At 40.3% G+C, this 24,768-nt stretch overlaps 2 protein-coding genes across 8 annotated transcripts in view; one reads left to right on the top strand and one right to left on the bottom strand.

Annotated features, from left to right (window-relative positions):
* Positions 1-210: 210 nt before the first annotated feature.
* Positions 211-7,074, bottom strand: LOC308047732 (protein Njmu-R1). Of its 3 annotated transcripts, XR_013923063.1 has the most exons (11): positions 6,784-7,074; positions 6,497-6,565; positions 5,391-5,516; positions 4,815-4,955; positions 4,559-4,616; positions 4,176-4,295; positions 3,478-3,542; positions 3,224-3,360; positions 2,924-3,027; positions 1,785-2,320; positions 211-1,284 (listed from the first exon to the last, which is right to left on the bottom strand). XR_013923063.1 is itself a non-coding variant. In XM_080356428.1 (10 exons), the coding sequence occupies exons 1-10, from the start codon at positions 6,900-6,902 to the stop codon at positions 2,111-2,113; spliced, it is 1,149 nt and encodes a 382-aa protein (XP_080212554.1). In that variant the 5' UTR covers positions 6,903-7,074; the 3' UTR covers positions 1,439-2,110. The 3 variants fall into 3 exon arrangements, 2 of the variants coding, with proteins under 2 accessions (XP_080212554.1, XP_080212555.1); XM_080356428.1 differs by lacking the exon at positions 211-1,284 and having other exon boundaries at positions 1,439-2,320; XM_080356429.1 differs by lacking the exons at positions 211-1,284; positions 6,497-6,565 and having other exon boundaries at positions 1,439-2,320.
* Positions 7,075-7,696: 622 nt separating this feature from the next.
* The window catches only part of ZNF207 (zinc finger protein 207), a 25,480-nt gene continuing 8,408 nt past the window's right edge, over positions 7,697-24,768 (top strand). For 2 of the 5 annotated variants that reach the window (XM_080356631.1, XM_080356630.1), the window contains exons 1-13: positions 7,697-7,863; positions 9,357-9,483; positions 9,906-10,044; positions 10,593-10,763; positions 11,413-11,488; positions 11,965-12,012; positions 13,838-13,908; positions 14,594-14,754; positions 16,853-17,095; positions 17,693-17,855; positions 18,028-18,211; positions 18,430-18,509; positions 22,693-22,747. In XM_080356631.1, coding sequence (XP_080212757.1) covers positions 7,823-7,863; positions 9,357-9,483; positions 9,906-10,044; positions 10,593-10,763; positions 11,413-11,488; positions 11,965-12,012; positions 13,838-13,908; positions 14,594-14,754; positions 16,853-17,095; positions 17,693-17,855; positions 18,028-18,188 — 1,401 coding nt within the window. In that variant the 5' untranslated portion in view covers positions 7,697-7,822 and the 3' untranslated portion in view covers positions 18,189-18,211; positions 18,430-18,509; positions 22,693-22,747. The remainder of the gene's footprint in view (positions 7,864-9,356; positions 9,484-9,905; positions 10,045-10,592; positions 10,764-11,412; positions 11,489-11,964; positions 12,013-13,837; positions 13,909-14,593; positions 14,755-16,852; positions 17,096-17,692; positions 17,856-18,027; positions 18,212-18,429; positions 18,510-22,692; positions 22,748-24,768) is intronic. The other 3 variants (XM_080356632.1, XM_080356634.1, XM_080356633.1) reach the window with 3 other exon arrangements.

The raw sequence follows: 24,768 nt of genomic DNA, 5'->3' as shown, positions 1-24,768 counted from the left end.
GGTGCTGTTGCCGAGCTCCTTCGGGGACACCTGCCGGCAGCAACCGCTGACAGTGAGAGCTGGTTAGAGAGGAAAACAGTGCACTGTGCAGCTCTGTAAAGAAAGAATCACACATAAACCAAAACCCAAGATTGTTTAAAAGTAAATGTGTTTTTAATGTTGCCATTAATCATTGGCTCCTAATTGGAAAAAGCTTCCTAATGAGGTATTCCTGAAATGCCAGTAGTAGTACAGAAAACTTGTGTTTCAGGGTACTTTACAGCACAGAGCACAAAATATTCCCCAGGCCTGATTTAAGTAGCAAAAGTACCTTAATTTCCAGTGAGCTTAATAGATATGTTAGTCACCGTCTCCTGACTCCCCCACAGTGTCTGTCTAGTTTGCAAATAAGCTAGATTTATGCAGCTTTTCTTTTGCTTACACTGCTAATGCTAACAACACATCCAAGTGTTAAATACAAAGCACTAAACAATGTAATTTTCTGCCTTAAAATACTGAACAAATGATACTTTCCCGTTAAGGGCTAGTAAAACAAAAATATATTTGCAAGGTAAGATGCTATGGTGTATTTCCAAATATTTTTGTATTGTGTACATTCTGTTTATTTTTGTTGTAACAATATTATTTGAGTGCAGAATCCATTAATTTTTTTTCTTTTTAAATAAAATTGAGCAGGTCTGCATCACATTTTTTTGAGTGGCGCTGCTTTACTCAAGAATAAAATTCTGAAGGAAAACATTGTTACTTCACAGAGCTCCTGCAAAAGACAGAATAAAGGGTTTGTTTTCTTTCAAACTACTTTTATTTTCTTTTCTGACCTGTCCATGTTCCGTGTCACCTCTGCTGCCCATAAGATGCTTGTGGCCTCCTGCACGTTACACTAGCAGCAGCGAATAAAGGGTTTTCAACAGGAGACATCAAGGACAACATTAATTTGTAATTGAATGTAACACACTATTAATGTGTTTTATTGTAAACCTTATTATAGGCTCAACGCAGTGCTGTCACAGGAAAGCATTCAGCCTTTGTCATCGCGGGGTACAGCAGAACAAACAAACCGAACAGTGTTAGTAAGACTGTCGCTGTTTCAGGAAAAGCTGTTCCGTGCCCTCTCAGGTGCTCAAACACCCTCTGCTGCTGCTCCAAAAATAAAAACAACAGGGAGTTCAGCTTGTCTGGAGTTTGCAGAACAGTCCTCGTTTATGTGGTCACTCAGAGGCCTCGGGAGTTTCGATTCCAGCTGTAGCCAAAGATTTTCTTCAAGTATTCTGCTGCCTAAATGTCCTATGATGTGGGTAAGAATTCATGTTTTAAAGTCTGCATAATTAACTTGTAAATTTAATTCACTTCAATTTCTGAAGAAGTTTCTATTAATTTAAAGGTAATACTTAATCTGTAAAATTTCAGGTTTAATTCACTATGATTGAACAACATACGATTATTTACAGTTATGGAAAACGGGTTTAATAACATACAAAGGTGGCCTTGATCACAATGCAAATACAAACTCATTCCTAAAACTCTGGTCAGTCTTAAGGTATTTGTTTCATACTGATTACCAAGTTTTTTTATCTACTACCAGAAGAACAATCTGAAAGTAGACTGTGAAAACTAGCTACAGACTTGTTACCTATGTTCTCTTAAACAAATATTATTAATTCATTTGCTATGATTTATCCATGTTTGTGCTTTTCTATACATTAAAACAAAAGTAACCATATCTTAATGATTAGACATGATAATCTTAAAGATATTTAAAATATTTAAAACACTGAAATGCTCACTGGGTAAGAGTTGGTTTTGTTTGGTTGGTTTTTTTTGTGCAATGACTGTAAAAACCAAAAGTCAGTATTTCCTCAGAAAAGGAGTGAGTCATTTGGAGAATCTGGGAAGCACTGGCAACTATGCAGAACTTTGTATGATCTGATATTCACACATTAAAAAAAGGTCGTACTACTTTCTCCAAAAAAGAGAAAAGTCAGATGAAACTGCAACTTAGTTTTAACTTAAGTAATACTTTTTAAATTAAAATGCCTGCAAGAGTGTAACCAAGCCGCACAGAAGAAATTATACAATACCCTCAAACAAGTACAGAATAATTAAGATAATTTTAAGCCACTGATGTTTCTCTCATGAATTCCTCAAGGACGGTCACTACGTTTCTGGCTTCTGGCATTTCTGCATGTTCTACTTTAACGATCTTCAGAAGGATGTCTCCACTGCCGCAGTTCTTCAGAAACATGTAACACTTGAACAAGGCGTAGTGGTTCATTTCAGCCTGGCGGATAAACCTCTTCAGGTTGTTAATGTCCTGTATAGCCTGGGAAAAGAGTAACAGGGTTTTCTTATCCTTCTACATGGAAAGAAAATATCCTATCATGTGGAAAAGTGAAGGAAGAATAGCAGGAGAAGCAAAAGCATTTCTAACAGGAATTTTATATTACTAGTCAAGAGTAATGTAAGAATTGAGAACTGTCTTTGATGCATGTTACTACTGTTGTTGTAATGATGCAGAATATGGGGACAGCACAACCTGATAACGCCCAAACTTGTATCAAGAGTTCTCCTCACCTACTATGAGAGATCACCTAAGAAGTGCTAAGTACTGAATCCATATTACTCAGTTACATGATATTGGGTGTGCACAGCTCAAATTAACAGTATTTTAAGAAAATAAAAAAATTGGGGGTTATTTTCAATGTGAGAAAACGCCTTTGGAGTACTCACTGAAGAAACTCTCACACTACTTTACATTCTGGTCTTGTCAACTACAGTAAGCCACTCCTCAAATTAAACTTCCGAGTTAATCAGTTAATGAGGCATAGACACTGTGAGTAACCTAAAACTTCGCTGCAAAAGAAGTATTTGCTCCCTCAGTAACCCTGATGTCTTCTCTAAGTCTTTAATATGTATGAACGGGTACCTTCAATTTAAAGTTTTCCAAAATTTGCCGGAAGAGAAACGGATTTCCACCTTCAGCACCGTTCACAAAAGCATGCATCCAGTCCTCGCAGAATCTGTTGCTTCCTGTTACGTGTTCGGGAACACGAAGAGAGAAAGTAAATGAACTTAACAAACATACAGCTGCATTCACCTTGTTTAATCACTCTCACATAACAACTCATAATGTTATACCTATCCTCAACTACCTCTAGTGTCCACAACTCTCGGCAGCTGAGGGAGTCAAGCAGGTAAGGTGAAGAATTCCCAGCTGTAATCTCACCTGCATTATGCAACTGAGGCTGAGGTCCAGTGCAGTCTATAATGATTGACTTGTGCTGCTCCTCGGTCATGGCGATACACAAGGACGTCATTGTTCCCTGCTGAACAAGCCCTTGGAGGCTGGCGGCTGCCAGAAACCTGAGACAAAAGCTCATGTGAAGGCTTTGCTCCTTCACAGCTCCTGAGCAGCAACAACAGGAGGGTACCATACACAAAAGCCAACTTACAGGTTCCTTGGACTCAAAGTATCTTTACCTGCTAATGTCTTTTTCTGTTCTTTCATCTGCGTTTTTTACTTCCACAGGAGTGTAACTCAAAGCCTTAAAGCAAACAAACAAACAAACAAACAAGAAAAAATTTAGATACAACTTCGATAATACTTCTGTTGCTATACAGCAGTTACTAGCAATAAATACATGACGTGGTACTTTAAATTGTTCTTTTCAGAGAGAGGGTAGAGCTAAGGGAATACTCCATGTTCTAGTCACTGCAGCTGGTTTTGCATTCAGAAGAAATACAGCAGTTATAATCTACTAGCTATTCCATCCAAATTCTCCTCAAAATCAGGGACTAGAGCAAGGATTAATTCCTGTTTCCAGTGAATTACATGAGCCATATACACAATACAACATCCCTTTTGGTTCAGAGGAATTATAGCAGGGACAGCTTTCTCACGCTGTTTCTCATTTTCTCATGCTAATTTCAACTTGGACGCTACAATGTAATTGAAAATGAGTTAACTATGAAAATTGATGGAAGAAATTGCTACGTGCTTCCTTAGCAATAAAGTAGGGGAAAAGTATTTGCCCTGAATTTAAAAAAAAAGAAGAAAAGAGGTGTTCATCATTTGTTCCTGTCTGGGAAAGCAAATGCAATAAACATTTATAAACATGCTGGAGTCACTGAGGTACCTTCTGAACCTTTTTTACTTATCCAGTTTGAAGTACACTTACAGCATGTAACAAAAAGGCGAGTTTCTCCTGGAAGAGCTGCACTACCCTCTGAATAGGGCAGACAGCATTCTCAAACCAGCTGCTCAAGTGGGGCTTCACAGACGTCTCCAAGGTTTTTTGCTGTAACAAGTTGAAACGTGAAAACTTCAACTACAAATCAGATTTCTACACAAATAGAGGCCTATTAATAATCTATTCAACCTAAGATGTCAGAACGTTCTTAATTTGAAATCACAGTACGCTAACATAATGAGTTGGACATTTAAAGCCACTATCGGCATTGAAGGCCTTTGCATTTTAAGAAATAGACAAAACTCTAATATTGTGGTATATACCGAGCAAAGACCATCTTCACCACTTAAAAAACCAAACTTAGGCCTTACCTCCAAATCAAGGTTTATCTTCAGACTTTGAATGTATTTGTCCAACTCAAGTCTGAATGTATCTTCTTAAGGAAAACAAGATGCACCAGTTAAGACCTGCATTTTTCCCTTTCAGTATATGGCTGTTATTGACATTTTAATTACTGGAAGGTGTGTATGAATGTGCTAATTTCAAGCAGGAAACAGACAACATGAACACATAACTTTTACATCATCTCCTTCTCCACAAAGAAAAGAAGGTTAAAGGTAAGGATATAGTTCCAGACCTTTCTCTGAGCCACCTAAGAAACAAACCACATATTCTGGAGCATTGGCATCTGATTCCAGTGTTGCCATTTCTAGAATATTTTCTTGTTGGAAACGACAGTAATAACAACCAACTTTATATTCTGGTATGCTATGCAGAAAAAAAAAAAAATAAAAATGTTACAGATACATCACAATAAATAGGTACAAAAAGCTGACATGCATTATTTCCATAAAAGAACTTCACCCACTAGCACCAGTGTCTCCTCTGTGGTCACATATAGAGGTCTTAGACCCGCTCTTTTTCCTCTGTGGTGCAATCAGAGTAGTTTAAAAGAAAATAGTCCCAAACACATGTAGTATTTTCTAAGTATTCAAACAGTACATTATTCACTACAATATTTTTCTCAAATCTATCTAGAAAAAGACGAAAGTGCCATTGCATAAAGCTGTTATTAACAGCAGCAATGGACTGAGAACATGGAATCAGGATTAAACCTAAGTGCAGCAGCAGCAGATGGCAAGATATGCAATGCTGCCAATGTTTCTTACAGTTTCTTATTCAGAAATAATTGTTAACATTTACCTCAGCCCCACTGACACTACATTCCCCATTCCTTCAAACAGGGCTCCTTTAGTGAGACGCTTAGCGAGAAAACTGCGCAATTCAGTCTCCGCTTCAACTGGTAAGTTAGTGTCCAGCAAGGAGAGGCTTTAAAAACAAGAAGAAATCATTAGCAAAAGCAAATGTTATTGTTTTGTTTCTCTGAACAAGGGCAGAACCTCCTGCTTCTACAAGGGGGAACCATTGTCACCTCTCTGCTTTACAGCCACGCTGCTCTGGGACTCCTGACCCATCGCACACACATTCAGTGGTTTGCCCACTCGCCCAGAGCTCTGGAGTTGTGGTGTCAGCTGATGCTGAACTCAGCGTCGATGAACGAGTCAGTGACCCTCTTTGTTCTGTGTTTCTCTAATTGTAATACCGAGCAACAGCTCCGTTACAGAGCTCGTGGAAAGACATGAAGTCCGCTTAAAATTGTTTAATAATTACATAGAATCATAGGCTCATTACAGTTGGAAGAGACCCTCAAGATCATCGAGTCTAACCCTAGCATGAACCCATGTCCCTGAGAACCTTGTCTAAGCACCTCATCTCCACATCTGTTCAACCCCTCCAGGGATGGTGACTCCACCACTGCCCTGGGCAGCCTGTTCCAGTGCCTGACAACCCTTTTTGGGAAGAATTTTTCCCTAATATCCAATCTAAACCTCCCCTGGCACAACTTGAGGCCATTTCCTCTCATCCTGTCACTTGCTACTTGGGAGAAGAGACCAACACACTCCCCATGCTCCAACCTCTTTTCAGGTAGATACAGACAGCGACAAGGTCTCCCCTCAGCCTCCTTTTCTCCAGGCTAAACAGCCCTAGGTCAATACAGAAATTCTGAGTCTTAGATAGCAAAGAAAATGGGATTCAAAGTCAAAGATGACACTTTTAATACATTATCTGAGCTCTGTAGTTGTGTCCATTCTGTAGGTATTCCAAAAAAGCACCCAGGGGATTTCAGCATGCTTTCACAGAGCTTTCTGCTTTGGAGATACCTGCTTACCATCCACCTAACAGCAACACCGCACAGACTTCACACTGGGCTGCCACGGGCGGTTTTTCGGCTCTGCGGGCGGGTTTACCTGAAGTCGTCGCCGGGCGGTGTCTCTGCGGCGCTGCCATCGCCGGGGGCCGCTCCCTGCCCGCAGGGTCTGCAGAACAACCCGCCCTTAGGTGTGCATCAGCACACAGCCGGCGCTGCAGCGGGGAAAGGTACGGCCTGGGGGGGTTTAAAGCAGGAGCAGGGAACCGAGACATGATGAGAGAAAAACAAAACCTACTCGGGCGGGGAGGGGGGGGGGAGGTGGGAAATAAAGCGAATTCAAGCAGCTGGGAAGTGACAAGGCCTGGAAGTGCCCCCGGCCCTCACCTGCAGTAGCCGTACAGGCTGTGGTAGGTGCTGCCGTGGCGCTCGGGCCGCCGCTCCTCGCCCGCCGCGCCGCCCTCCTCGCTGCTCTCCAGCTCCCGCTCGTCACCGTCCGGCAGCATCCCGGGCCCGCCGCCCGCTCCGGGCGCTGCGCTCGCTGCTCCCGCCCCGCGGGCAGGGCCGGGCCGGGCCGGGCGGCGGGAGGGCGGGCACGGGGCGGGCTGCGCTCTCCGTGTCCCCCGCCCCGGGGGTGGGACCGCGGCCGGCGCCCACGCGGGCCGGGCCGGCTGGCGGGTTTCGGTGCGGGGCGGCTTTGCCGGGCGTGACCCGCTCCAGGGGCAGCGGGCGCTGTGCCGGGCAGCGCCGCCGTGGCTCCCGGCTGCGACGGTGCTTGTGTGACTGATTCAGACACTGCTGTCAGCGCACATAACCCTCCAAAGGCCGAGTTACTGCAGGACCTGCTCAGATCACACCGGACAGGATTAGCCGTGCCGTGTTTTTAAGCAGCCTACTGTGCTTCTGATTTACTTTGTTAGAAGAGCGCGTTTGTTAGCCCAGCCTCGCGGCAGCTTCTCACAGGAAACGGCTCAACGCGTTTCTGTCAGTTTTAGTGTGCCCGGCTAGCGCCAGCTACACGGACACAGGGAGCCACCACCAAGCCGCCGCGTAGAGCAGCCTGTATCAGAGCTACCGGCTTCGTGCCCAGCTTGATTCCGTACGGAGAAAACAGCTTCTCCACGACATTTACAGAAAAAACACCCACCCGCCCAGACACCCTCACAGCGGGGTCTGGCACAAAATGGCGGCCGGGCGCCGCCGCGGGGGATGACGGGACAGCCCGAGCGCCCCGTCACGTGGGGAGCCTGGTCCCTTCCCGCCGCGCCGCGGTGCACTCTGGGAGCGCGGAGGCGGTTGCGCCAGGAGGGCCCGTGGCGGCCATTTTGTGTCGCTGGGCTCTGTGGGGCTGGTGCGGCCGTTGCCGTTCAGGAGGAAAAAGCTCGGCCGTCTCCTTTCTGTGTAGATCGGAGGCGCTGCCGCCGTCATGGGCCGTAAGAAGAAGAAGCAGCTGAAGCCCTGGTGCTGGTATCCTTCTGTGTGGGACGCGGCGGGTGCGAGGAGCTGGGTGGGGGAGGGCAGCGGCCTGGCCCAGTCGTGTCTGTGGCCCGTCCTGTCCCGTTCTGCGCCCAGCTCGTTTCTCCCCCGATGGGGCTTTTCCCTTCTCTCCACCCCCGTTACAGCGGGGCTCCGTGCTCGCTGCGGCTCCGCTTTTGTGCTCCTCAGCGCGGGGATGTGGCCTGGCCCATGCCCTTCCCCCCGCCGCGGCCTGTTGGGCCCGCTCCCGCGCCTGAGGCCTCGGCCCCGCGCCGCTCCTGGGGGCCGGAGCTTCACCGGCCGGTCCTGGCGCACCCGTGGGCAGCCCCGGCGAGACTGCCGGGGTTGTGGGGAAAATGGAGGACGGGTTTTATCCCAGAGGGAAGGATGTTAGCGGAAGAAAATCCCTGTGATAAATACAGTTATTCAAGAAGAAATGAGGCGGATGTGATTAAACCAGATATTTTTTAAAAACTTATTTTCTTGGGGGGCCGCCTTCAAATTTGTAATTACTGCCTCAAAGTCACGTGTAATTTTGCAGTATTTGGAAATAACGGTGGATTTTTCAACGATCACTTATTTACAATCTGCTTTTTGTTTAGAGGGTGATTACAGATTTAGCTTTTCCCTCTCTAGAATGTTTCTGCCCAATCTAAAATTGTTTAAGAAAGGATTTTATAAGCTGCGCTGAGATATTTTACCGTTTTCTGTTGGAAGGCATCTGTCGTTCTATTTTAAGTATTAATGTACTTCACGTTTTGGTAGAAGCGAGGGACACATTGTATTAAAAAGTAACAGCGAATAAATAATGCGTTTGTGTCGCTTAAGAAGATACCTGTGGGTTGCTGAAATACTAACGCTCACCTGCGGCGGGGAGATGGCAGTTTGTCTTTTCTGTCACATAGATGTCCGGAAAGTTCTTTGCTTAAAGTCCTTCTGTTGAAAACCAGCATTCTTTATTGACTGCGGTGAATTATGCAGTGTCATAAGAATTGATAGCTGGATAACTGAAGAAGGAGAGGAATTTTTGACTGAAACCTTTCTCTTTTATAAATGTTAGCTCCTGATACTTGTTGTTAAATAGACACTTCTAAGTGTTTAGCATCACTTCCTTTTTGTGGGTTTTAAGTCTGTTTCTCCTTTAATGTGTCAGCAACATTATTTTAATCTACACATCTGCAGAGAAGGAATGAGTGCACTTAGAAAAAAGCGGACTTGAAACACGCGTGGAAAAGAATATGTAATCAAATGATGATTCTCATTGCGGGCACACATCTTGCTGGTTTTGTACCTGTCTGAAGAGGGAACCGCTGGGTGGTCTGAGCGGGAGGAGGTTTGGGTTCAGACACCCATGAAGTATGTGTCATTATTTGAATGCTCAGAGATGCTTCTTATGTTTTTGTTTGAGGAAAAATCATGATGCTAACTGTGTTATATAGAGAGTCACTTTGGGGTTTAAATGTTTCCTTAACAGTCTTCAATAGGTACTGTAACAGGGATTTTGATGATGAAAAAATCCTTATACAGCATCAAAAAGCAAAGCACTTTAAATGCCATATATGTCATAAGAAACTGTATACAGGACCTGGCTTAGCTATACATTGCATGCAGGTAAGAAGTTTTAGACTTACATAAGCTTTTCTTAACAGTATCTAAAATTTGAAGGAACAGTGAATTTTAAAAGGTGGGGGGTTTGGTGCTTCTTAAAAACCGCTGAGAAAAAGCAATGATCTGTTTCTGTAACAGGAGTCCTGTGTCAGTAGTCTTGTGTGAAGTGTGCAGTAGAGATCTCTGCTGTCAGTTTGGGGTGTAGGAGAAGTGAAAGACTTGTGTTGGTATTCAGAAGACAAGTTTATTTAAACTGATTTTAGATGCTTATAGTAGTTAACAGCGATTAGGGAGTACATATCAAGAAAATGCTTGGCCAGATTCTTCCTATTAAGGATGTTCATTTTCTATCTTGAAACTGGCTGATGAACACATAGAATTTAACCTGAATTGTGGTCAGGAGGATTTTTTTTTTTTCTCTTCAGGTACATAAAGAAACAATAGATGCTGTTCCAAATGCTATTCCTGGAAGAACAGATATCGAACTGGAAATCTATGGCATGGAGGGCATTCCGGAAAAAGACATGGAGGAGCGGAGGAGGTTACTTGAACAAAAAACTCAGGGTAAAGTGTAATCTATCTAGCTATCCGTTGTTTCCCAAGTCTGTTTCTTACTGATACTCAGAAGAGGGAGGGCTGGGTTTGGTGCATTCTCTAACTGCAGCTCTACACATCTGCCAGTCCTGTAGAAGGTTGAGAGATATTCTTCTTTTCCTGTTCAGAAGTAGCTGCGTGCCAGTGCAGCTATAACAATTACCTGATGAATATGAGGATGGTGATTTTATTTTTGAGGGTGAGGGGAGGAAAGGCCAGGGCTGATACAAGCCTTATGATGCATGAATACTAGATTTCTATGCTGTTTAAGTGTAGCTTTGTTTGAACTGCTTGGGTTTATTTTGGATAGCATGAAACTGACAGGAAGGGAGACTGCCATTTATGTTGAGGGTCATTATAGCGCGAGTCACTTCCCTTTATTATTTGTAGGTATGGGTGGGCTCAGGTAATTTTTATTCTTTGTAATTCTGTGCGTTTTTGAACACACCTATAAGACTTGAATGTTATCTGTTGTAACAATTTGCCTTCAGTGTGACTATATACATTGTATTCCTCAGCAGAAAGCCAGAAAAAGAAACAACAAGATGATTCTGATGAGTATGAAGATGATGAATCTGCAGCTTCAACTTCATTTCAGCCCCAGCAGGTTCAGCCCCAGCAGGGCTACATTCCCCCCATGGCACAGCCGGGTTTGCCTCCCGTGCCAGGTGCACCAGGGATGCCTCCAGGTAACGAAACACAGGTTGCTGCTTGTGTCCTGAAATAATAATCTGCCCTTTCTAACACTGGGTGGTAGAGGTCACGGAATTGTTTTGTGAGGCGCACATAACCAGTTTCTTCGTTTTCTTCCCCCATTCTGTGCATGTGTACGTGTCTTCTCTTGTGAAGTAGATTAGTATAGTTAATGCTTGTACCTAGGTTCAACGAACATGTTAGAACAGATTAGTGCTTTAAACATAAGTCTACCAATTATATTTTTGGTGGTATTTTGTGACTGGATTTTGAAAACAAGGAAGAAAGGCTGCCACATATCTAGAGACTGCCAGCATAGAGCAGGCAGTTTATACACAGGCCACAAGTATATTGAGGAGAGGATTTTGATCAATGACAGCAAAAACTGGGCTCGTCATATTTTCTGTAATGATAATGTTCTTTAGAGACTACTAAGAAAATATATGGAGTCTTGCAGGACTGAGAACAGTGAATCTAAGATTTGCAGATAGTCTTTGATATTGCATTGTTTGTAAGCAGTGTTATTTCAAAAACCTATGTTTCAGAGCTTCCTGTAAAGCATTATTCCAAGTCTGAATTTATCAGACGAGGTTTGTTAGCGACTGTGTGTTGGTGGAGTTGTTTAATGTTTATTTTTCTTTTAAGGTATACCACCGTTAATGGCAGGTGTTCCGCCTATGATGCCTGGAATGCCTCCAGTCATGCCTGGAATGCCACCTGGGTGAGTAGCAAGAAAGATTTAATACTACATGTTCATAATGTGCACTTTAAACTGTCAAAGAAAAAGAAAAGCTAATTAGAAAAATGTAGGAACCTGTGAACTTTGTAACCTTGATATTAAGACTAGCCAAAGAACTTGGATGGCTGTAAACCAACATTAAAATATGGCCAAACTGTCAGCTTATGTATAAATTACGTTGGCTTTATTGAGTAGTATAATAATTTAAAGTTCTGTGTTGGTTTAGAGCCTTCTGTGAACCACAGTTCCTTTGTGTATTCCACATATGTTGTGTATCTGGTTATCAGTCACCAAGCCAACAGGAAAAAAAATACTGGATGGTTTACTTTTTTCTTGTATTTTGGGCAAAAGTAAGATGTTGGTTTTTAGGTTTGGTTGGGGTTGACACCGTATCTACCTTTTCACAGTGTGTTTGGAAAATCACAGTTAGATTTTTATTTTGTCATAAATTTTCACAGATTACATCAACAGAGAAAATACATGCAGTCATTTTGTGGTGGAAACATGTAAGCATCTCATTAATGTAATTCTAGGTACATTCATTATGTCATTTTATGTCATGTTTTTGATAAGCTTGAAATTGTCTTACTGAAAACTTCTGAGTATTGCCTAAGAATATGGGGGAAGTGTCTAATTAGGTTTCGTTTTTGTATAATATCTGAAGTTTTTATGGTTTCTCTAAATGAATACTACAAAACTATGTTATGAGAAATGCATTCTAGAAAATAGTAACAAACTAGACCCTTAGGGACTTCAGACCTCTCTTGAACCAGAGTGGAGCTCCTTTTGCTCAATCCGGTACACTCCAGGAACTTTGTTTCTCTGTTTTGAAGTTCACTGAGGTGAAAGTGTGGGCATTTGTTTGTTTCTGAGACACAAATGTTGTCGTAAAATCATGTCACAGTTGAACATCTTGTGGGTGTTCATCATGAAGCAACTTTTGTTTTAATGTGACACTAGTTCTAGCACAATCCCTGCAGTTTCTCAGAAAGTCATCTTTCTGGTGGCAGCAGGCAGTGAACATCAGCACATTTTTTGGGTCTAACAGTTGTCAGAATGGTTGGCAAGACTGACTTTTGCCTTCTCCAACCGTTAGCTCAAAAAGCGGGTGATGGTACTTTGTTCCCAGTCATTACTGGTTCTGCATTGGTTGGTCTTTTTGAAGCAGTGGTAGACAAGTCGGGAAGAAAAATAAGAGTAGCAGTTTGCTTTGCAGAAGAAGTACTTGCCTCTTCATGATGATTTGGTTTTACTGTGAACAGCAATGGTGAAGGTGTCTTGACTTTGTATGACAAATAGAAACTGCTTTTTTGTGGGGTTTTGGAGTGTACTTGTTTGCTGCATCTCTCTTTATCTTGCTAAGTAAAGCATTTCTTTGTTTTGCTTCCCTAATCCAGCTTTGAGAGTCTGGGGGGAGAAAAAAAAGGCGAACTTGAGCTACACTTGGTTTGTTCTCTGTACAGAAATTGTATATATTAATCTCAGATAATACAAATATTTTTTAATGGAGTTGCAGCCCTGCTCGGGAGGAATTTGCTTATATTAAGGGTTGTATGTATGGTTTAGATGGGGAACGTGTATTAATTTGTAGTGTGGTTTAAGAGATAAGGATAAGTAATTTAGATGCCACCTTTCTGTTAGGAAATACCATTTTTTTTCTTCAGTTATCAGTAGCAGGAAAACAAAACACCAACAACCCAAAACCCCCATTTTTAATACGAAGCAAAAGTGTGCCCTAATTAGGAATTCTAATTTAAAAAAAAAAATTATATATATATATATATACAATCTTCTATCCTTAGCGTAGGGAATATTTAATGTAATTTGAACTCCAGAAGCTTTCTTATCCTGTGGTCTCAACTCTGCTTTTATCAGTTTTTTGTGGATGCTTTTACAAATTTGTGTTGTCAACCATTCACTAGAGTAAGGAGAGTATGTTAAAATAATACGAGAGTGCTATAGCCACAGGTAGACTTGTGTCAGGAAGGAGTAATAGCAGATGTACAGCGATTTTAATGTGATGGGAGTTAGCTGTTTTTCCTACGTCCAAATTTTCTCAGTGTACTAAGATCACGTTCTTGGAACACCCTGCTGAAACTGGTAGGTTGAAATAAGTTTCAAGGGAGACACCAATTCTGGAAGTCTGGTAATAGTGGAAGAGGAAGCTTGAGGAATTATGGAAAAACATTTCTAACAGTGGAGTCAGCTGGTTCTGAGTTGCCTCAGAGCTTCTTGAAATTGCTTACCGTAATATTTTATCTAATACAGGTATGTGCCAGTTTAACAGTTTCTCATGAGTGTTCATACCAGTGCTCATTTTCTGTTTAATAGGATGATGCCGATGGGTGGAATGATGCCTCCTGGGCCAGGAATACCGCCTCTTATGCCTGGCATGCCACCAGGTAGGTCAGGGTTGTCAAACTCATACTATGGTGGGAGCTACATGATGTTTCTTTATTTCCAATGAGAATTAGGATTTATATAAAGAATATACAGACTTATGCCACCACCTTGGTGTCGATTGATTGCTACAGAAGCCACTCCTGTGCACAGATGAAAGGGTCGATTTATGGCTTTTGATTATAAATAATTGGGTTTGATACCATTGTGAAGGTAAAAAGTAGAATATAGCTTTCTCATTGCGCTTTTGCTGGCTTTCTATTGCCTAGTCTTTCTTCAGTCCTTTTTTAATGTCTGTGGCTGCAGCTGGAAAGTCATAACAATTGAAAATGTTGTGCAAAGTGAGAAATAATGTTGATGATACACCCAAGTAATAAATCTGTTGTGTGAAGAACAACATTAATTGCATTGATTTATTGAGAGCATAAGCTGCTTCACTGAAGCTCTATTAGAAAACACGGCTTAGTTTGGTATTGTTCTGAAGTGTCTGAGGTTACTGCCTATGTGTGTACATTTTTACTGATTGTTGACATTAACTTTTGTGATGTTTTATTTTGCTGTTACCTTAAAATTACATCTTCCTTGGGAGAGACTTCGTTCTTGGGAACACTGTGAACAGAATCCTCTAAAGGAGTAGAGGATTCTTACTTCCTTCATCTAACTGGTTACTTGTTCTCTGGTTTGTAGGTATGCCACCGCCTGTTGGTCCTCGTCCTGGGATGCCTCCGATGACCCAAGCACAGCCTGTTACAGCTCCGGGCATTCTCAACAGACCTCCAGCTCCTGCTGCAGCGGCACCTACCCCCCAGCCTCCGGTTACTAAACCACTCTTCCCAAGTGCGGGGCAGGTAAGGTATCATAGCCTGGAATCTATTGTTATATTCTTCAAATTGCCACTGTCTCAATAGTGTCTATTCTTTATTATTGATGAGGCCCAATAAATGATTGGTTATGTTTCTTGCTTTGGTTGATTCTTAAGTTTTAATTCAATGTAGTGCTTGAGCAAATTTTAAAAGGTTCTTTTGTTTGTCTTGTAGTAGCCATGAAACCAGACAGAAATTCTGTAAGCACATGGGGAAGAAAGGAGTATGCAAAACACGTCTTTCTTTAATCCATTTAGTTTGTCATTTTTAAGGGTTCTTTGGGTGGTTGAAGGGATGTGTTAGTCGGCTACAGGAATCTGATTGCACAGAACTTTACTAAAATTTCCAAAGTATAAATCTTGACGTGACTTGTTCTCTCCTTTTCATAATGGACTCTCAACCCATAGATGGACTGATTTATTCTATAGTCTTTTAAAACTAGTTAAACATTGATTGAATTAGGAGATTTTTTTACTTTAGAAAGTTGAGTAAGTAAAGATAGTAAAAACTTGTTTAAATGTTTTGGGGAGGGAAGTGGGGAATTGATAGTGGCTTGTGACCTCTACCCTTTGATGACTCTTGTTCTGTATAAGTTTTGAAGTTTTTGCTTGCTTACAAGTATGCTGCAGAGACCTTGGTAGTGTACTCTTTGCATTTTGGACTTCTGCAGGGAAAATACTCATTTACAAAAACACAGTCCTTTCATAAGAAATGGCTTAGTGTAAGAAATCCTTTCATCTGGATACTGTCCACCCATTTGTTTGGAGACTTTTCACTGTTTCCTTTCTTTTATGCTACAGATGGGGACACCTGTCACAAGCTCAAGTACAGCTTCCTCCAATTCAGAAACTCTGTCAGCATCTTCTAACGCTCTGTTTCCTAGCACAGCACAAGTACGCAGGAAGTCACAGTTAAAAAAAAAATTGTTTTGCAACTTAACCCTTTGGACCGTTCTGTAAAATCTAAAATTGACTAAACATCTTCAGATAATTTCTGTTATATTCCTGATTATGTTTAGCTGGTAAAACTGCGGAGTCCTTGATTATCACTTGCTAGAAGTAAGCATGTCAAAGCGTCTAATTTTTCTTAGTTTGAAAGAACAAAATGTTACATCCTGGTTCTAAAGGGTTAAAAAAGCATGAAAGCAGTTAAATGCATTTTAGTGGGCAGTGGTTAGCTTGATGCATGGTGAAGGCTTTTTAGTTTATGTTGTTTAATATTGTACATCATAATGCAGGGAATTTGTAATTTGCATTATGTGCAAAAAGAGTGAAATATTTTTGTTTTGATTGGAAAGTTCAGATAAATCTAAATGTACAGTGACCAGAAACAAAAGCATTCTCTTATAGCTCAAGCTTACTTTGGAGATTGCTGTGTCTTCAGAGGAAGCCAAGTAAAGCAAACTTGTCTCACAGTTGTAATTTAAGGAAGAAATAGGAAAGTGAGATGCTGGAATCTGTAGTGGACCTCATATCTGTCTTCAGTTGATTCTTCATTTTACAAGTGAGATTAAAGATCTATAGAGAGACATAATACTTTGTGAAAATATTGCAGTGTTTTTATAGAGAGAGCGCTTAAAACAAAAACCCTGACGCAATAGAGCATTTCTTAAATACCTAATTTTAATGAATACTAACCCTTTGAGCTGTACTCTAATGGTTGTTGAAGTATGCTAATAATTAGTAGAGAATTATGCTAATCATTTAGTAAGAGAACGATGAATTTATATGTATAGGCTCTTAATAGAACAGTGATTCAGGAAAGATTTAGACATTTACCAAACTCAGTATTTAAGATGAAAATTTTGATAGTGGGGGGCATTTTGTTGTTCCTTTTTTTCTAGTTGTGGCTTTTGACCTGCAAATTTTAGACTTTCCGGTGTGTGTTTGTGTATATATGTGTAAATACTGGGTTTTATTTTGTCTTGTTTTCAGTTGCTCTAGTATGCAGTAAGGCTGAACTTTACTTTTGTCAAGCTTGTTTTAATTATGTATCTCACTGGAAGGTTTCAGAGGTCTAACAAACATCATTTAATTTCTTATGCGTTGAGAAATAAATATTGATCTGTCTCTGTGTTTCACAGGCTGCAGCAGCTGTTCCAGGTCCAGTTGGTACTGATTTCAAACCTTTGAATTCTACACCTGCAACAACAACAGAACCCCCCAAACCTACATTCCCTGCTTACACACAGTCTACAGCCTCAACCACTAGCACGACAAACAGTACTGCAGCTAAACCAGCTACATCAATAACAAGTAAGCCTGCTACCCTAACAACCACCAGTGCAACCAGTAAGTTGATCCATCCAGATGAGGATATATCACTGGTAAGTGAAAATATTTTAATTGTCATACTGAAAAATGCAGTTCATGCTGATATTTCTTCTGTGGTCTGCGTTATGCGTATTTTGATAACAGTGCAAATGTAGCAGAATCATGCATTGATAAAACTTTGGTTGCAAGGTGATGACTGACATATTGCGATCTTCCTGCTGCAGATTTAAGCTTTATTTTTGTTGGTGATGCTAATGAATGTAGGACAAAAGACAACAGTTGGAAGTGGTCTTGATGCTATTACAGCAGTCAGAAATATGGAATTCATGGATAAAATGAACCTTAATTTCAGTTCAGATATCTTCAGATTTGTGTTTGACTTTTTTGCCCCAGCTTGTTATGAGGGAAAGACTTTCTTTAGTTGAGGGAGGAGGAGTGTGTGTGTTGGGTGCAAAATGCTCGATTAGCCACTATTGATAGAGTAACTTTGAAGGAAGGGGGAAAAATCCAGATGCTACTGTGTAACATTACCAGCTGCAGTCTTTGAAATAGTGTAGTACCTGTGATCTACTTTGTTACACTTCTTATTTGCTTGGTTTTGATGGGTTTGAGTCTTACTATGTGTTACTCTTATCTGTTCCTGGTTTTAGGAAGAGAGAAGGGCACAGTTGCCTAAATATCAGCGCAATCTTCCTCGAGCGGGACAGGCTGCCTTGGGTAATCCACCAGTTGGACCAATTGGAGGTATGATGCCACCACAGCCAGGAATTCCTCCGCAACAGCAAGGAATGAGACCTCCCATGCCACCTCATGGTAATCATAAGTTTTGCAGTTCTCTTTTCTTGAAAAGCTTTGTCTTTAAACTTTTTTAAAACATGAAGGGGCATATACTGGCAGTGGGGATGGTGAAGCTTTTCACAAAATGCAATTTCTGCCTGTTTTTTTTTTTAAATTATTCTTTGCATCTTAAATGTTCTGTTTATAGGTCAGTATGGTGCTCATCACCAGGGCATGCCAGGATATCTTCCTGGAGCGATGCCTCCATACGGTCAGGGACCTCCAATGGTGCCCCCTTACCAAAGTGGACCTCCTCGACCTCCAATGGGAATGAGACCTCCTGTCATGTCGCAGGGTGGCCGCTACTGATGCTACTACACACGCTCTAATAGGTTTGGAGATTAAACCTTTTCTCATCTTGTGCTGTTAATATAGCCGAGCTTCCGTCAATTAAGGCTGCATTGTGACTTTAAAAAATAAGTATCTTCCCACATGCAAGGAACTATTGGACATTCTTATTTTACATGGGAAAATTATTTGGAATAATAACAGGAACTTTTCCTGATGTTGCAATTTATACTGTATGGCTTCTTTTTCATGTTTCATCTAGGTTTTTAGAAGTGAAGTATAGTAAATATGGTTCGTTAAATTGTGAAGGCGCTGGAATTACATGAACATACCACCTTAAAGGCAAGTTCTGTAACATTATGTTGCTATTTGTGAAATGATGCCTTCACAGCACTTCAAGTGCTGTTGGACTTCATGTCCCCAACATAGTTTGGTGAGGGCTGTAACTGTTCCCAACTACTTGTACATTTAAGTCTGAACTTGTAACAATATTTAATGTATTTAGAGTTCCTCCTGTTTCAGGGTTTAAGTAAACTGACCCACTAAGGTCTCGTGACTTTTCTGTACCGTTATAAACTTCATTGTAATAAAAGAAGATAAAAATTTATATGCCTTTTTATTCATGACCAGCTGTGGACAACTGCCTGAAAGGTTTGTACAGATGCATGCCGTGGTAGCTGTTGGTGTAGTGAACACAGTTATTGGTGCTGTTTTGATAAAATCTGAATCGTTCTAAAATTAAGTCACTCCTTAGCCGCACGTCTGAGTAGACAAAGACCTGTACACTTATTAACTGACTCCTCAAAAATGAGGCTGCAGGAGGCACATCTTAGCTCTTAGATTGTAACTTCTCCTAGTGCATATGTTTCTTTATTTGAGCTTTCTTGTTCTCAATAGATTTTAAATGATTTCTAGTCCTGGCACCTCCCTGTGAGATGTAAAAGTGATTGTTCTAAGATGCATCCTAGTGCCAGATGTGTCCTGTTAGTTTATTCTTCAACTGACTCTTCTTAATGTGCAAACGGATATGAATTTCAGGAGCATTTTAGATTAAGATTTCTAGAAGCTTAGGTGCATGTCACATGGGTGAGTGACTTCCAGTTGATGTTGTATTGAAGTTGACCTGCAAAAGAGAAAAAAGTAACTTGAATTTCTTCTCAGTGTATAAAAGAGACAAGAGGGGCAAGAGTAATATGTTATACGGTATTTAAATGTTCAGAATTTCAGATATCAAGAGAGTCTAAAAGGTGGACAGTCCGTAGTGTGCTATGATGTTGTCTGGCTTTCTTGAGCCATTTAATGGAAGTGTCTGGAGTCTAGAACCTAAGAGACCTTTTTATCAGTTCTCCTTATTACAATTTTCAGAGAGGTCTTCCCCATATGAATTAGTAATTTATCTATTTATAAGAGTAGAATGATAAATTACTGTCAAGGTTGTAGTTCTCTGAATGTCTAACATCTAACATTAGTGTGCAGTATTTCTGATGCAAATGACAATGCAGAGGGAGACTTTTTGGAGAGAAGGGCAGTGAGAGCTTCCTCGGTCTCTTCACAACAGGAAAAAAAAAGGAGTGGTGAATTTTTCATTTGCAGGTCAACTTTAAATACATGTTCCAGCCTCAAGCATTATCTGTGCAATTTAATTTCTGGAGATACCTTATAGTTTAGGGTAGTTTAGAAAGACTATCAGCATTTCTTTGTCAGTTTATGTTCCATAGTGTTTTGGTTGATGGTGGAGTTTTTTTCACTTTTTCACAATAATTTATATAATACTGAGTGTTTTGTCTCTTTTCGTGAGAGTCTTGGGGTTTTTTTTTTAGCTACACTTAAGTCCTTAATGTGGCTTTATTCTGTACTGTCTCTTAATAGTCCAGAAATACAGTACAGCTAAAATACTACGTTGTCTCTTGTTTTCAAACTTGAGGTCACAGAATGGTTCGTAAAAGTGCCCAGAGCATCCAAAACATGCGAGCTGCAGCTGAACAGCCTTAGTTTAACCATTAAGAGTTATCAGACACTTTTTCTGACATGTTTGGCAGTTTGAAGACCATAACTCCAAGCCTCTGTTGAGAAGCAGTTCTCTCTGGTATCTGCTGATCACCTGTCAGATGTGCAGTATTTGGCTTGCAAATGTGCTGAGTGGGCCTTGATGTCAGGTCTTTCGTTAGCTCTTCATCTTGCTTTGTACATCAGTCTAACAGATAAAACTGTTTTGCTTAGACAATGCTTTTGTACTGTGGTTTTCTGTTTTTCTTTATCTAATAAGGATAATTACAAAACACTGGAGAGACTTTTACCCTGTCTTACATTCATCCTTTTTGTAATGCTACACATAAAATTAGTATGTTATAAATTGATCTTAACTTGTGCTATTAAAACTACAGAACTTCTGGGTTTTTTTCTGAAGATAGTATTGTTACCGTGAGGATGTTTTCCCCTCCTGCCCCTAGTAAAGTAAATACCTTCTCCTTTTGGTGTCTTTCTGTAACTTACTGGTATGTTTTCAGACCCCAACTTTTCCTGGGATAAATACTTGAAAACTTTACTGCATGTACTGTTAACTCAGTATACTCTGCAAGTTGTATTAACTAAGAGTTTCCCTCTTTTAAATAGTGAATGTCTCATTCTGATAATAGTACCATTTTGTAGCTAATACTAGATAGACTTATAGCTTCGATGCTATTTAAGATTGAACTTTCCTTAGTAGTAATGTTATGATAATCCCTCAGCCAAGTGCTGCCACGTGTTATTCATCCAGTACTCTAATAATCTACAGCAAGCCGGTAAACATTTTTTCCATGATTTTTCACGTGGATACTTCCATTTCCTGCTCCTGTCAGTTCTGTGCTCTAAGAGCTGTGATGTGGCTATCTTTAATTACTCTTTAATTACTCTTGTGTCTCCTGTGTATGCTCCCTGAAGAGGCGGGTGTTTCAGTGCATATGTTGTCTGTTGGTCCCTGCCTTCGTTTCTTTGGACACTGCTTCTTAATGTTCAGAGAGTTGGATTTATGGTGCATTTTCCCAAAAAGAGGAAAACTACTTAGAATGTGGTAATTGCTTGTATAAAGACTAAGGCTTGGTTTACAGTACAAAGTTTAATAAACATAGTTGTACCAACAAAATCCCTAATGTAACGTAGCTATGCAGACAGTTTTTTGCTCTCCCTGGAAAGTGATTGCAGAAGCTTTTATTATTACAGAAAAACATATCTCTTTTGTATCTGTTGCAGGATTTTAGTGATGTAATTACATACTTCGGTTTTCATTTGTTGTCTAAATTTGCCACGGCAGATCTTGCAGTAAAGTTAAACCTTGCAAGTGGTTTTTGGTCGATCTTTAAATTGGAATGTAATGCAAACTTTGAATACAAAAAACAGGCTGCAAGAAAATGTTTATACACAGGTGGGAAAGTATGTTTAGCAACATACTTAGAATTTATGGCGTCTAGGACTTGTTTAAAAGGTTCTAAATTATTTATGCATGGTCTCTCAATGTCGTTATGAGAGGCTGGTCTCATATCTGCTGATTTTTAGAGCCAAAGGGGTGAGACTGTCATGAAGGAACCTTGGAAAAGCCCAGGCTAGTTTTTTGGAAGTCTTGATATGACTATTCATACTTCCTCTAGAATATCTTTCTGCCTTTGGCAAAGGTTGCTTGAAATAAAATCTCGAAAATTCAACTGGCTTATGTGGACTAAAGAACTTGGGTTTTTTTTTTCACAGATGAGATTTTTAGGTGCTGATAATAAATTTGAGGCTGGGATGTATATGTAATAATTTCAGTGGATAACTATTCCTCGCTCTGTGCATGCATGGGAGAACATAAACAAGCTTCTAGAAACACATTCAACTGCATCTGCCTTCTTTGGTTTCCGCAGTTATTTTAGTGTGTGGAGCTCTTAAACAGTACTTACATAGAACTGTATAAGTTACTTTCTTAAAACCTGGATAAAATTGAATGGAATATGTAACCTGCAGTTATTTTATAGAAATCGAATAATTTTGCATACAAGATAGACAATAAAATATTAAGGTTACTTCAGTTTTACAAACAGCAAGAAGGGCATTATGACTCTTCAGTTAAATTGAAAATCTAATATACCAGTCCATGAGTTGGGGCTGCAATTTAAAATGGTAACTAATGACACTTTAAGAATAATAGTAGATGGCTTAATAATTGTACTGGTCTAGTTTCTACATAAATACTAAGGTGAGGGTGAACATTTTCAGTGGCTGATGGAATCTTTTTGTGAACTGGTGGAGTAAATACTATCAGTTATGGGAAGAATGCCCCAAGACAACTGACTTGGGTTCCATTGATCAAGATACAAAGCAAAACAAACTGTCCAATTCAGAAATAGCTACTAACTGTAAAGAGTTTCCTTTGGGCCTAACTAAATAGGTGCTGTAGCAGTCATTTTCTTTTGTTTGCTTGATCACTGGAATTTTGTTAACTTTGAATGCATGTCTTTTACTTAATTGGGTCATGTTTTTTCTAAAATTTAAATTTTTCTTCTTCCTATAGCCCTGCCATAGGACAGGCTGAGGCAGAGTCTCAGTGTTGCCCTGTTCAGTCTGAGGCAAGTGGGATTTATTTTATTCATTCTGGGGGCTTTCACAGCTTTATGGCTGTTGGATATTTATGTCCCCAAACTTGCAGCAAGTTTGGTGAAGGCCCCTAAATTTATTTTAACTTAGGTTTTTTTATTCTCTTTTGGTAGATGGGCTCTATATTAATATTTATCTTTTTATTATTGTGCTTTTAAGAGTCTTAGCGGGAGGGAACATGTTTTAAGATGTTTGAGTACCTTTTCTCTCTTAACGGAAGGTGTTTCCTTCGAGGCTGCTCACTAGTCCTTCAGCCACACTGCCCCCTCCCTCTCTTCCCCTGCATTGCATTTGTGCTGTATTTGGGTTTGGTTTTGCTAATGTGACTTTTGTGTGGTCTGTGAACTAGTCGCATGTAAATACCAATTAATAATGTTTCTTCTTCTGGGGAGATGCATCTAATGAAGTGCTTAAAATATGTAGGTTTACACTAGTTAGTGACATTTACGGTCACAAAATCGTGTAGCCTAAATTACAGAATATGGTGTCTTTGGAGGAGGTTAAGATGTTCATACTGCTGCGTTTGTGAGCTGCACCACAACAAATATTAATGTAGAGCCCTGCGAAGAAATAGAGATTGAAGGTGGTGAAACAGAAGAATGAGAAATCAAAGCTGCAGATTTTTCAGTTTGTCAGTTTCAGGGAAAATCTTTTCCTCAATCTCTCAAATACACTAAACTTGACAGTATTTTGCCTATTGCAGCAATACTCAAAGCCATAGCACTTTTTTGAAACCTCGTGGAATTCTGTTGCATATTCAAAATTTGCTTAGGTATGTGGTTATCTAAGTTCTCTCTTTCACACAATGACTAGCAAAAAATTGTACCCTTTGTGAAGAAAAAGGAGCTTTAGTGTTGCCGCTCACACTATTGCAGATATATTCATTTTGAATGCTTGAGGTTGCTTAAAGACAACTCAGCTTCTGAAGAACAAGTTTTGTCCAAGGAGGTCTTGCAGTGAAACAGAAAATCAATAGAAGTTTGAGTCCGGTTTTATAACTGTAAAATTCTCATCTAGTGCAAATAGTTCATATTTTGCTCTTTTCCTGAACTTCCGTTAGTGACATTTTCTTCTCTGCCTCCTTGTGTGGATCTAAGGGGCATAGTTCCAAGAGATACACTGTAAACGAGGTCTGTTTGAGGAACAGCAGTGTGCTTTTGCAGGCACTCCCGTATTGCAGCACTCTGTGTATCACAAAGTTGTGCATCTCATGGAATTTATTTTCTAATGATGATAGTGTTTTAGTGACCTGATTTTTGTAGATATTACTGGAAGTAAGTATTGGGGACTACTTTGCATTTTTTTTAAGCTTTAGTAGAGGTACATGATCTTTTGAAAGGGCAAGAGTTAACTGATACTCTACTAAACTGGGTGAATTTGCACCCACTGTTTTTAACAGAGAAGTGAATGGGAGATGTGCCAAATAAAGTACATACACGCATGAAGTTTTGGCTTGCTTTACAGTTGCTTGATGAGTTCATAATACATTCTGTGCCTTGCCTAATAGAGATTGTAGCCCTTAAATACCCTGAGGAATAGACTGCTTCCAGAAGAATTTTTTAAAAATGTGTGTATACTTGCAACCGAACTAATCAGACCCGTGAAATGATGATAGTAACTAGAGTCTATAAAAATGGAGCTGTCGGTGACTACCGTATTTTCCTGTAGTTGTTGGGGTAGGCAGATAGTAGTTTAGAGTAAAAGAAGTTTTGAGGAAACCTTTGAAAAGATCAAGATATAAATGAAGTGATGTTGAAGTGTAATGTTTATGATGTTCCTTTTGAAGTTCTGGAAAAAAAGTTACTTTCCTTACGCTGTAAACATGAGCTTTATGCAGTCTTTGGTTGTCGGAGCACAGATTCCTATTAAGGCTCTGCTAGAAGGAAATACAGTTTGAGTACAGCATTTGTAGACTGTGCTGTATAGTGAATGCATTTTTACTTTTGCGAAGGTCCGTTTGAGGGAGCCAGGCGCTTCACTTTGCTGCTTCTGC

The sequence above is a fragment of the Nesoenas mayeri genome (genome assembly GCF_963082525.1).
Source record: "Nesoenas mayeri genome assembly, chromosome: 19".
NCBI classification, from domain to species: domain Eukaryota; kingdom Metazoa; phylum Chordata; class Aves; order Columbiformes; family Columbidae; genus Nesoenas; species Nesoenas mayeri.
This window is presented reverse-complemented; position numbering and strand designations above follow the sequence as displayed.